The following is a 12,723-nucleotide window of genomic DNA, read 5'->3' as shown; positions in this document are numbered from 1 at the left end:
GTGGTCCAGACAAGTACGACTACCATGTGCACTCGCAAATGAAGGGTGGAAGAATTAGTATGCGATGTACTGAGTACTACATGCAGAAGTGCCCTGGCCGCGCATCGACCTGCCGTGACGGAAGCGGCTTTCGGCGAACGCAAAGGCATGTCCACGATCCTGACCGCTACAAATTGGAAGCAAGGGCCTTTCGTCACGCTCTGATGGAGCGCTGTCGACGGGGCGACCACACTCCGTTTCGCGTCATGTATAGCGAGGAGAGGAGACGCTTGCGGTAAGTTGATTCATTAGCACGAATTTGTCCGAGCCTCCACCTGGCTGCTGCATCATGATTAGTCGCGCATTGTCGCGGTTGAACTGAGTCCTTGTCTCAAACGTCCGGTTTTAGGGTTCGAATCGCTGAGACTTGCTCAAGGATCCTAAAGATAGGTTTCTCACTCTGTTTCCCTCCCACTTTCACGAAGTTTCCATGTGAGAGCGACAGAGACAGCGACGAAACGACTTCCCTGAATCCTGAATCGTTTGGGAATCCCAGCGTGGGGGCCGGCCGAAAGGAGGCCTGCAGCCTCTCAAGTCAAGACTATCAAGCTGGGGTGCGACGGGGCAACCAGTCGCGAAATCCTGAGTACCAGGTGATCCACCGACCCCAGGACAAATCGTTGATATGAACCCGCATGGAGCCGTGCGTGCGGGCGTGCCTACCCGTCAGTCGGCGGGCGGAGATGCGATCTAAGGTGGCCACTCGTCCAGCTGAGTGCCACGGATGGTTCAGGGCGTGAACAGTGACTCGCGGGAAGCCGTTGAGGGTTGCCGACTCTCAGGCGTTTCGGGAAGGTGAGGGGCAATCACCCCTTTGTGTCCTCCCTCCGTTCCGCTGCGGTGCGTTCTTGCTTATTTCCCCACTCTTTACGCGGCTCACCCATACTCTCCCCTCTAACCATGCCATCGTGACACGACGCGCTTTGACTGACCGACGGCGACGACACTGACAGCACGCCGCTGCCGCACACTGCCCACTTGACCTCTCACCGCCCATTGGACGCATCGTTTGCGGCGCCGCCGGTGACGTTTGGATGCCGCATACGCACGGCTCGATGCGGGTTGCATAGCAACGATTTGTCCTGGGGTCGGTGGATCACCTGGTACACTTGATTGGCCGAAATCTAACGAGAAATCGATAGAAATTTCGTGAAATCCTTTCAAAATCTTGTGAAATCTAGCGAAATCCAATCTGCGAAATCCCATCAAAATCTCGCGAAATGTGGCGTACGTTTGACGCGAAATCCTGCGTATTCTTGCGAAATGTCGGCGAAATCCCTACCTTTGAGGACCCATGTGAAGTAGGCACGCCCCACGCAAGAACGCACGAAAATATAACAACCAGTCTATTGTAGACGGTTAGTAGACGATTGTAGACATAGTAGTATAACGTAAAATAAAATAGAAAAAACAAGAGAGAAGAAAGAAGTTTGGAGCTGTAGCTTCCCTGTGAAGTTGGCGCGCCCCACTTTCATTAGAAGGTCACAACAACATTACTCTAAAAGCCATTTTGTAAGTAGAGAATTGTAGACTACAAATTAGGCGGGCCTCTGCCGTTGAAAAAACTCCAGGGTCTTGGATGACGACTGGGGCACGCCACCTTCCTATTCCCACAAAAAAGAAGTTCATCAAGGTCACTTCCACCCAAAAAAAACTCGTCATCGATGGAAGATGATTGTAGACCAAAAATAGAGGCTTTTAAATTTGCCACCTCACCTGCCCTTGGACTTAGGTTACAATTGGGGCTTGCCAACTTCCAATTTCTAAAAAAAACAAGTTAAAACAGGTAACTTTCATCTCACAATTCTTGCCTTAGTTAGTAGATGATTGTAGAGTATAAAAAAGCTGTTAAATCTGTCACCTAACAGTCCCTTATAGTTAGGTTACAACTGGGGCTTGCCAACTTCCAACTTCCAGTAAAGAAACAGCAATCAAGGTAACTTTCACCTTTCAACAGTTGTTGTGATTAGTAGATGACTGTAGAGTATAAATAATGCTGTTAAATCTGTCACCTAACAGTCCCTTATAGTTAGGTTACAACTGGGGCTTGCCAACTTCCTACTTCCAGTAAACAAGCAGATATCAAGGTAACTTTCACCTTTAAACACTTGTTGTGATTAGTAGATGATTGTAGAGTATAATTATAGTTGAGAAGTTTATCACCACCCAGTCTCTGGGACTTGGGTTACAACTGGGGCTTGCCAACTTCCAACGTCCAGTAAAGAAACAGGAATCAAAGTAACTTCCACCTTCCAACACTTGTTTTGATAAGTAGACGATAGTAGAATATAATAATAGTCAAGAAATTTATGACCACCCAGTCTCTGGGACTTGGGTTTCAATTGGGGCTTGCCAACTTCCAACTTCTATATGAAACAAGTAAAACAGGTAACTTTCATCTCACAATTCTTGCCTTAGTTAGTAGATGATTGTAGAGTATACATAAAGTTGTTAAATCTGTCACCTAACAGTCCCTTATAGTTAGGTTACAACTGGGGCTTGCCAACTTCCAACTTCCAGTAAAGAGGCAAGAATCAAGGTAACTTTCGCCTTTAAACACTTGTTGTGATTAGTAGGTGATTGTAGAGTATAATTATAGTTGAGAAGTTTATCACCACCCAGTCCCTGGGACTTGGGTTACAACTGGGGCTTGACAACTTCCAACTTCCAGTAAAGAAACAGAAATCAAAGTAACTTTCACCTTCCAACACTTGTTTTGATAAGTAGACGATAGTAGAATATAATAATAGTCAAGAAATTTATGACCACCCAGTCTCTGGGACTTGGGTTTCAACTGGGGCTTGCCAACTTCCAACTTCTATATGAAACAAGTAAAAACAGGTAACTTCCATCTCACAATTCTTGCCTTAGTTAGTAGATGATTGTAGAGTATACATAAAGTTGTTAAATCTGTCACCTAACAGTCCCTTATAGTTAGATTACAACTGGGGCTTGCTAACTTCCAACTTCCAGTAAAGAGGCAAGAATCAAGGTAACTTTCGCCTTTAAACACTTGTTGTGATTAGTAGGTGATTGTAGAGTATAATTATAGTTGAGAAGTTTATCACCACCCAGTCCCTGGGACTTGGGTTACAACTGGGGCTTGCCAACTTCCAACTTCCAGTAAAGAAACAGGAATCAAAGAAACCTTCACCTTCCAACACTTGTTTTGATAAGTAGACGATAGTAGAATATAATAATAGTCAAGAAATTATGACCACCCAGTTCTGGGACTTGGGTTTCAACTGGGGCTTGCCAACTTCCAACTTCTATATGAAACAAGTAAAAACAGGTAACTTTCATCTCACAATTCTTGCCTTAGTTAGTAGATGATTGTAGAGTTGTTAAATCTGTCACCTAACAGTCCCTTATAGTTAGGTTACAATGGGGCTTGCCAACTTCCAGTAAAGAGGCAAGAATCAAGGTAACTTTCACCTTTAAACACTTGTTGTGATTAGTAGATGATTGTAGAGTATAATTATAGTTGAGAAGTTTATCACCACCCAGTCTCTGGGACTTGGGTTACAACTGGGGCTTGGTAACTTCCAACTTCCAGTAAAGAAACAGAAACAGGGTGGTGATAAACTTCTCAACTATAATTATACTCTACAATCATCTACTAATCACAACAAGTGTTTAAAGGTAAAAATTACCTTGATTCTTGCCTCTTTACTGGAAGTTGGAAGTTGGCAAGCCCCAGTTGTAACCTAACTATAAGGGACTGTCAGGTGACAGATTTAACAGCTTTATTTATACTCTACAATCATCTACTAACTAAGGCAAGAATTACGAGATGAAAGTTACCTGTTTTTACTTGTTTCATATAGAAGTTGGAAGTTGGCAAGCCCCAGTTGAAACCCTAGTCCCAGAGACTGGGTGGTGAAAAATTTCTTGACTATTATTATATTCTACTATCGTCTACTTATCAAAACAAGTGTTGGAAGGTGAACGTTACTTTGATTCCTGTTTCTTTGCTGGAAGTTGGAAGTTACCAAGCCCCAGTTGTAACCCAAGTCCCAGAGACTGGGTGGTGATAAACTTCTCAACTATAATTATACTCTACAATCATCTACTAATCACAACAAGTGTTTAAAGGTGAAAGTTACCTTGATTCTTGCCTCTTTACTGGAAGTTGGAAGTTGGCAAGCCCCAGTTGTAACCTAACTATAAGGGACTGTTAGGTGACAGATTTAACAACTTTATGTATACTCTACAATCATCTACTAACTAAGGCAAGAATTGTGAGATGAAAGTTACCTGTTTTTACTTGTTTCATATAGAAGTTGGAAGTTGGCAAGCCCCAGTTGTAACCTAACTACAAGGTAGGTTTACGCCAGACCGCGTCTTGTCGTAACAGGCTTCGCGATGTCTCGCTGCCTGTCCCTCCAATCCACGCCTGGCGTACCTACCTTGGCCTGCGGCGCTAGCCTGCCTGCGGCAGGCAATGGCTTGTCCGTTGTCGGTTATTTTTTAACTTGTTGAATGCTGGGGGGCTCCGCCCCCCAGACCCCCCTACATTCTAAATAGAGTCGTTTTATCTACAGATAACACGATCTTGACCCTTGTGACTTTTTAACTTGTCGAGGCTGGGGGGCTCCGCCCCCCAGACCCCCCTTTCCCCAAGACAGAAGTGGTCTATCTGCAGAAATCTCTATTTTTCGCCGTTTTTTAGGTGTTTTTCGCCTATAAAAACTGAACCAGTTGAGCTAGGATGGTGAAATTTCGCGTGTGCCGAGCCAAGGACATACCCAAGAAGTGTGCAAAATCTCAGCCAGATCGGCCGAGCCGTTCAGGAGTAGTAGTGCTGACAGACAGACACACACACACACAGACAGACAGACAAAACTTTTCAACCCCACCTGAGTAACGGGCTTCGCTATCGCTCAGCCAATAAGGGACTGTCAGGTGACAGATTTAACAGCTTTATTTATACTCTACAATCATCTACTAACTAAGGCAAGAATTACGAGATGAAAGTTACCTGTTTTTACTTGTTTCATATAGAAGTTGGAAGTTGGCAAGCCCCAGTTGAAACCCTAGTCCAGAGACTGGGTGGTCATAAATTTCTTGACTATTATTATATTCTACTATCGTCTACTTATCAAAACAAGTGTTGGAAGGTGAAAGTTACTTTGATTTCTGTTTCTTTACTGGAAGTTGGAAGTTGTCAAGCCCCAGTTGTAACCCAAGTCCCAGGGACTGGGTGGTGATAAACTTCTCAACTATAATTATACTCTACAATCAACTACTAATCACAACAAGTGTTTAAGGTAAAAATTACCTTGATTCTTGCCTCTTTACTGGAAGTTGGAAGTTGGCAAGCCCCAGTTGTAACCTAACTATAAGGGACTGTTAGGTGACAGATTTAACAACTTTATGTATACTCTACAATCATCTACTAACTAAGGCAAGAATTGTGAGATGAAAGTTACCTGTTTTTACTTGTTTCATATAGAAGTTGGAAGTTGGCAAGCCCCAGTTGAAACCCAAGTCCCAGAGACTGGGTGGTCATAAATTTCTTGACTATTATTATATTCTACTATCGTCTACTTATCAAAACAAGTGTTGGAAGGTGGAAGTTACTTTGATTCCTGTTTCTTTACTGGAAGTTGGAAGTTTGCAAGCCCCAGTTGTAACCCAAGTCCCAGAGACTGGGTGGTGATAAACTTCTCAACTATAATTATACTCTACAATCATCTACTAATCACAACAAGTGTTTAAAGGTGAAAGTTACCTTGATACCTGCTTGTTTACTGGAAGTAGGAAGTTGGCAAGCCCCAGTTGTAACCTAACCATAAGGGACTGTTAGGTGACAGATTTAACAGCATTATTTGTACTCTACAGTCATCTACTAATCACAACAACTGTTGAAAGGTGAAAGTTACCTTGATTCCTGTTTCTTTACTGGAAGTTGGAAGTTGGCAAGCCCCAGTTGTAACCTAACTATAAGGGACTGTTAGGTGATAGATTTGACAGCTTTTTTATACTCTACAATCATCTACTAACTAAGGCAAGAATTGTGAGATGAAAGTTACCTGTTTTAACTTGTTTTTTTTAGAAATTGGAAGTTGGCAACCCCCAAATTTGTAACCTAAGTCCAGGGAAGGTGAGGTGGCAAATTTAAAAGCCTCTATTTTTGGTCTACAATCATCTTCCATCGATGACGAGCTTTTTTGGGTGGAAGTGACCTTGATGAACTTCTTTTTTGTGGGAATAGGAAGGTGGCGTGCCCCAGTCGTCATCCAAGACCCTGGAGTTTTTTCAACGGCAGAGGCCCGCCTAATTTGTAGTCTACAATTCTCTACTTACAAAATGGCTTTTAGAGTAATGTTTTTGTGACCTTCTAATGAAAGTGGGGCGCGCCAACTTCACAGGGAAGCTACAGCTCCAAACTTCTTTCTTCTCTCTTGTTTTTTCTTTTTATTTTACGTTATACTACTATGTCTACAATCGTCTACTAACCGTCTACAATAGACTGGTTGTTTAATTTTTGTGCGTTCTTGCGTGGGGGCGTGCCTACTTCACATGGGGGCCTTTGAGGAATCTTGAGTGCAAATTAATTTCAAGTGGTTGCTTCCTCGCTGGGGTGACAAAGCACATAAACTCGCGGCGCGTACACTCCCATTCCAGGAACGTGACGCTGAAACGAATGCTGGACGTCACGTTCCTTTGCGGAGCATTGTGCCACATTCATTTCAACGTGAATAAGTTAATTTATGTCTGGCACACGTCCAAACGAATTTGACACAATGCTCAAAGGAACGTGACATATGTCACGTTTCGTTTCAACGTGATGTCACGTTCCTGGAATGAGAGTGTACGCGGCAAAACCAACGTCCGGGTTTCCCAGGCGCACCAGGCGCACCCTGGAAAAAGGCTCTGTTTTTTTCAGGGTGCACCTGGGAAACCCGGACGTTGGTTTTGCCGTGACTTAGCGAGGTGCTAGCAGCCGTCGCCCGCTCTCCACTTGTGAGCACTGCTGATCTTGTTTCCTACAGTGATAAAATTTCTCATTCCACAGTGTTTCAAGACAAGCTGCGGCACGTTTTTCTCAGGTGAAACTGAAATCGTCTATGAAGCGTGCACGACTGCAAAATCGCCCTAGAATTCCACACAGCCTGAAGGATTTTGACAAGATTTTGCGCCAAAGGCGCTACAGATTACTGTCACGTACCATGGATGGGAAGGATTCAGTGTACGCTGGACGGGCGGGAAGTGCTTCGGCAAGAACAATTTCACTTGTTTTCATGACCAAGAGAATGGCAAAGTACACAAAAAAAGTGAAAAAAATTTTTGTTGACGGTACTTTTAGCCCCGTTCCCCGTGGAGTAAAAGCGTCTCAAGTATGGACAATCAGTACAGTGCGACGACACCATGTAAGTTCTATATTTACCCTGCAGCAATACCGGGTGTAAAATGTAACACGCAACGGGCGAGCGGGTTGCCTATGCTCGACTCGGTGGGCGCGCCGGAATGGAGCGGTGCTGTTAGGGGCGGTCATTGCGCCCCTGCGTCGCGGTTCACGCGTTTTTTCGCGGCATAGCGCCTTCGCGTCACCGCCACGTCTTGACTCAACGGTGCGCGAGGCCGCGAGGCCGCGAAACCGCGAAACCGCGGCGCCAGGACTTCAGGACATCGCGACTTCGCGTCACCGCGGACGCTCAGGACTCCAGGACTTCGCGTTGTCGCGGGCCCATGATTCTGAAAGTCCTGGAGTCCTGAGCGTCCGCGGTGACGCGAAGTCGCGATGTCCTGAAGTCCTGGCGCCGCGGTTTCGCGGTTTCGCGGCCTCGCGGCCTCGCGCACCGTTGAGTCAAGACGTGGCGGTGACGCGAAGGCGCTATGCCGCGAAAAAACGCGTGAACCGCGACGCAGGGGCGCAATGACCGCCCCTAACAGCACCGCTCCATTCCGGCGCGCCCACCGAGTCGAGCATAGGCAACCCGCTCGCCCGTTGCGTGTTACATTTTACACCCGGTAGTGTCGCAACCCACCGTGATTGCATCATTTGTTACTGAAGCTGCCATTTTCGAACACGTCGGACGATTTGCGTGTATTGCACTCTCCATTGGTGATAGCACCAAAGGTGCATACTTTCACTTTAAATTACAGATGTGATGTAAGTGGCGTCCTTAAATATTGCACAGTGCAATTGCACACAAATTGGCCGACGCGTTTGAAATTGCCTCACGGTAATAACGGTATCTGGTTTTCCCAGGAACCACCTGGAAATCACCTGCCTTCCCCTTTGGCTTCCTGGGAAAACCGGGTACTACCGTTATTACCGTGTATCGTACGGAAGTAACAATAGTGGCGCAACAACTCATGACTGTTTTTGTTGTCATTTCTAGCCGTGATTGAATCCAAAATAAGTCCACATAAAATCCTTTCCCTCTCTTTTCCTTGGTTTAGGTCATTCCCCTTGTGAGAGTTCTCATGCGAAAACGAACCACTGCATCGTACAGAGCTGCATTGGAGAAAATAAAAGAAGTAGCCCCTCGCCTGCGGCCTAAAGAAATCATGTCTGATTTTGAAGGAGCTCAGCAGAGAGCTCTGCGGGAGGCCTTCCCCGATGCTGAATCTCGTGGCTGCTTATTTCACTATGCAAAGGCAGGCTCTTTTCCTGGAAATTGGATGTATTCTGATGCATGTGACTGGTAAAGTAACTGTAGTTTGTTGATTATAGGACGTTGGTGGTAAAGCAAGAAAATTGCGTATGGCTAAAGTAATGAAGAAGAGCAAGCCTGTTCGAACCCTGGTTCGGTGGATGGGTGCTCTTCCATTGCTTCCTCGCAGACGGATTTGGGAGGGATTTAAAGTCATTGGAAAAGAAGCAAGGAAGAAAAATGTTATGTCAAGTATGCTGAAACTCTTTCAATATTGGTGTAGGACGTGGAAGCCCAAGATCCCAGTCCTCTCAGTGTGCGGTTCAGAAGACAGAACCAATAATGCACAGGAATCTGAGAACAAAATGTTTCAAGACGCCGTGGCTCAGCGTCGCCCCAATGTGTGGGATTTTACCGGTAAGTTTATTTTCTTCACCTATCTTAAGCAACTACACTCTCATTCCAGGAACGAGACATCACGTTGATGTGTCACGTTCGTTTGAATGTGAACAAGCTGATTTTTTGACCAATTAACACCCAAACGAATGTGAATGTGAATTGGCCAAAAAATCAGCTTGTTCACATCCAAACGAACGTGACACAATGCTCAAACGAACGTGATATTTTGTCACGTTCGTTTCAACGTGATGTCTCGTTCCTACACTCCCGAAAAAAATAGCGAAAAAAGTGTCATTTCCAGAGGAAACCACCCCTCACTTCACCCCCTTCCGCCGACTCACTGAGTGGGGGTAGGAGTCCCGACCAACGTTACTTTGCTGGGGCTGGACCTTGTTTCAAAGGCCTCCAAGTTTCAGGCCGATGCGACGAAGCACGCGCCCGTGGGAGCAACGGAATGAATTGCCTGCACTCGGCGACAATGGACGCGCCGGCCGGATGGCACGGTGCGCCGTGCTGGTAGGCAAGCCAACTTACTCAGCCGCGACAGGGCCTAGGTGCATAAAAAGCGATTCTGAAGCGTGATTTAGGCCGAATAGCCTCTCGGGCGGTGTGGGCGACATGTCCTGGTCGCACTGCTGCAGCGGAATGACCCGCGGAAGCACGCCGTCGAGCACACCGTGTTGGCGTCGGAGCCCGCGGTGCAGAACTCACGGCCGGCGTGGCGGCACTGCGAGCACGCCGTGGAGGCAGGCACCACGAGGGCCAGGCTGGGTCAGGACGCAGGGGTGCACGTCGAACGCGGACCTGCGGGCTCGCGCGGAGGTCCTGGGAGGTCCCTCCAACTAGGCCGCGTCGACGAGCAGGGTGTTGGTGGCCGCGTCGTCGCCGGGCAGGGCGTCGGTGGCCTCATCGGAAGGACACCTCGCGCACACTCCGTCCAACCTCAGGCGTCACAGTCTCGGAAAACGTGGCCAACCTCCTTGCAGTGGCGGCAAATGTCGCGCGACCACAGCGTCGTGCGGGACTTTGCCTCCGCCAGGTGGTCAGGTTGCGCGTTCGCCGACGGGTGGTGCTGATGCGTCGCGGGCGTAGGGGTGGTGCCGGCCTGCCGGACGGCGCAGACGGCGGCCGCCAGCTCGGACAGGACAGAGGCGAGAGCCTGGACGACAGTGTTGTTGTCCCGGAGCGGCACGGTTGCGGCTCCGAGTCCACTTGGCGGACGCGCTTCACCTGGGGCGCGTCTTTCAGCTCACTCGCAATCGTGAGGGCGGACCGCAGGTCGGTGGGGCGGGACATGAGGAGCAGGCGCCGCGTCGCTGATGCCCGCCAGGAAGTTGTCCAGGACGATCTTCTCCATGGCGGCGGGGTTCCGTCCGAGTACCGGATCGTCCCGGTAAGCCTCGCGGCGAAGCTGGCTGACGTGGGCACCGAACTCGCACAGGGTCTGGTCCGGCTGCTGTCGGGCCGCCTTGAGGCTTAGCACGGCCTGATTGCGGGGGCGCGGCTGGCCAAACCGCATCTGGAGGGCCGCGTCGAGTGCATCGAAGTTGCTCAACTGCGCAGCCGTCAAGCTCGCTAGCACACGCGAAGCTGGCTCGCGCAGGGCCGTCACCAGGGCCTCGGCCCACTCCGACACGGGGCGCTGCGCCGCCAGGGCAAGGAACTGGGCACTGAAGTACGCGTAGTCCGTCTTGCCGTTGTACGTCGGGAGGTTGGCCTGCCTTATGGTCGACCAGGTTGAGCCCGGGGGTGGCGGTTGGTGCAGGAGGCCGGGGGCAACGGCGATGACGTCCGTCTGGCTTCCGGTTGACGTTCCGGTTGACGGGGGTTTCCTCGGACACGGCCGGGGACGAGGGCGGGGGCGTGCAAGCCGCCACGCTCGCCACTGGGTGCGAGCAGGACGCCACCGGTTCAGGAAAACGCTCTGAGGAACGCGCCGTGCTTGGGGCGGCGAAGCGGCGCGCCGACGTGCGTGGTGGTTGTTGTCGCTGGGGCCCGGGCTGCGGCACCTCGATGGGGGCCTCGCTTGCGGCGGCAGTCCGCGCGTACCGGACTTCAGCAGGGTGGGCCGCGGCGCGCAGTGCGCGGCTGCGGGTAACGGCTACTCGAGGCGCCGGTCGGTGTTGGTGTGCAGCGGCAGCTCCGGCAGTCCGACGTTCAGGTGACCGACGGCGACGGTGTGACGGCATGGTCGTGTGTCAACGAGTCGGGGTGGCGACAGGGGGCTCAGGGCAGGGGTCGCCGTGAAACCACCCGGAACCACGCCGGTGCCGCGAAGGCAGTGGCCTCCGCGGCCCGCCCGCGGCCTGACTCGAGGCACGCCGTCAAGCACGCCGTGAGGGTGCCACGAAGGCAGGATTACGGTGTGAGCGTGCTTGGTTTCTCATTAGTTATTCTAAAATGTTGCATTTGTTACAGATGGAGTTCTAGACATTGAGGATCGAACTGAGCAGGACATCAAAACACTGGACCATTGTCGATCTAATGCAAGCAGAATCAGGGCCACTGCTGCTGTTTGCAACGATGAGGTGATCAAAGGGCTGACGGCTGATCTGAAGGAAGGAAGCACATCAGTACGCAACTTCCTAAAGCAGGTTTCCTATTGCATTTCACGTGCTGTTCAGAGGGGTCTAGATGGCCGTAAGAATAAGAAGAAACTGTGAAACTTGTTTGTTCCTGCCTCATTAGTTTTATATCATTGCAACAGAGGTGTGGTTACTGTGCTGCATGATGTCACCAGTTCAATGCAGAATTTGTTCACTCCACCCATTGACCAAAGAATTGAGATTTTTTTTTGGTGAAAGTTACAACTCATTTATTTAGGGATATGTTTGTGAAATGTCATGTCTGGGGAGTTTATGCCCATAGGTGTTGTATTGCAATAAATTAATAGGATTTCAATGGTACATGAAGTATTTATTACATGAAGCATTTATTACGGTACTAGCTGCCTTTTAAACATTCTGTTGCACAGGGCATTGTGCTTGCACTCAAAAATAAAATACAGCACAAATTTGCTAATATAGGTCGCAACAGATGAAGAGCTTCAGAGCACAATCCTGAGCCGAGGCGACATGCACAAAAAATCCATTGCTCCTAAAACAAAGACAAGAAACTGATTACTAGACAAAGGTACTGAAACTGCAGCTTGCCTGACCTCTCGCTCTTGCAATTCGTTAAAATCAAAATCAGTGGATATCAACCAAAACTCTTGGTCAATCAGAACCTAATCCAACCATAACTTCTGCATCAATTTCAAGTGCAAAGAGAAGTTACAATGAGCCACTTCAAAATGTTTCCTAGATAAACCTTTTTTTTGTTTAGAGAGTCTTTTTGTCACGAACCTTTGACCAAAAATATGATTACAAAGCCCAGTCTGTGGCTCGTAGAGTATCTTTTTTTTTTGGAAAACATCAATATAATTCGATTTAACAGTGATATAAAAATAATAGAATAAATAAATAAAAATATGGAAAATTCAGGTACTTCATTTTACATTAAAAATTTTCTTGATGTTTGAACTTAATGAACATTATTAAAACGGTTAAAAACTTGAAGTGCTCGGTAAAATGGACGCCACATGATGCTTCTCTGCTCCAGGACAGCGGCGGCGGCGAGGGGCTTATTACCACCGAAGTGGGTTCGGCCCCCCGTGCCCTACGCCAACCTGAAACAGAGA

At 48.3% G+C, this 12,723-nt stretch overlaps 1 protein-coding gene across 1 annotated transcript; it reads left to right on the top strand.

Annotated features, from left to right (window-relative positions):
* The first annotated feature begins 204 nt into the window (after positions 1 to 204).
* LOC117653380 lies at positions 205 to 12,006 on the top strand. The gene is made up of 5 exons (XM_034399018.1): positions 205 to 274; positions 7,061 to 7,415; positions 8,452 to 8,649; positions 8,726 to 9,062; positions 11,463 to 12,006. The coding sequence occupies exons 1-5, from the start codon at positions 246 to 248 to the stop codon at positions 11,705 to 11,707; spliced, it is 1,164 nt and encodes a 387-aa protein (XP_034254909.1). The 5' UTR covers positions 205 to 245; the 3' UTR covers positions 11,708 to 12,006.
* Positions 12,007 to 12,723: the final 717 nt, after the last annotated feature.

This window comes from Thrips palmi, unplaced genomic scaffold, assembly GCF_012932325.1.
Source record: "Thrips palmi isolate BJ-2018 unplaced genomic scaffold, TpBJ-2018v1 HiC_scaffold_8, whole genome shotgun sequence".
Classification (NCBI taxonomy): Eukaryota; Metazoa; Arthropoda; class Insecta; order Thysanoptera; family Thripidae; genus Thrips; species Thrips palmi.
This window is presented reverse-complemented; position numbering and strand designations above follow the sequence as displayed.

Bases quoted from the DNA above. Each gene is read 5' to 3' on its own strand.
- LOC117653380 (XM_034399018.1), top strand. From the start codon at position 246: ATGTATAGCGAGGAGAGGAGACGCTTGCG. The intron at 275-7,060 runs GTAAGTTGATTC...CTCATTCCACAG, and splicing joins GAGGAGAGGAGACGCTTGCG to TGTTTCAAGACAAGCTGCGG. The intron at 9,063-11,462 runs GTAAGTTTATTT...CATTTGTTACAG, and splicing joins CAATGTGTGGGATTTTACCG to ATGGAGTTCTAGACATTGAG.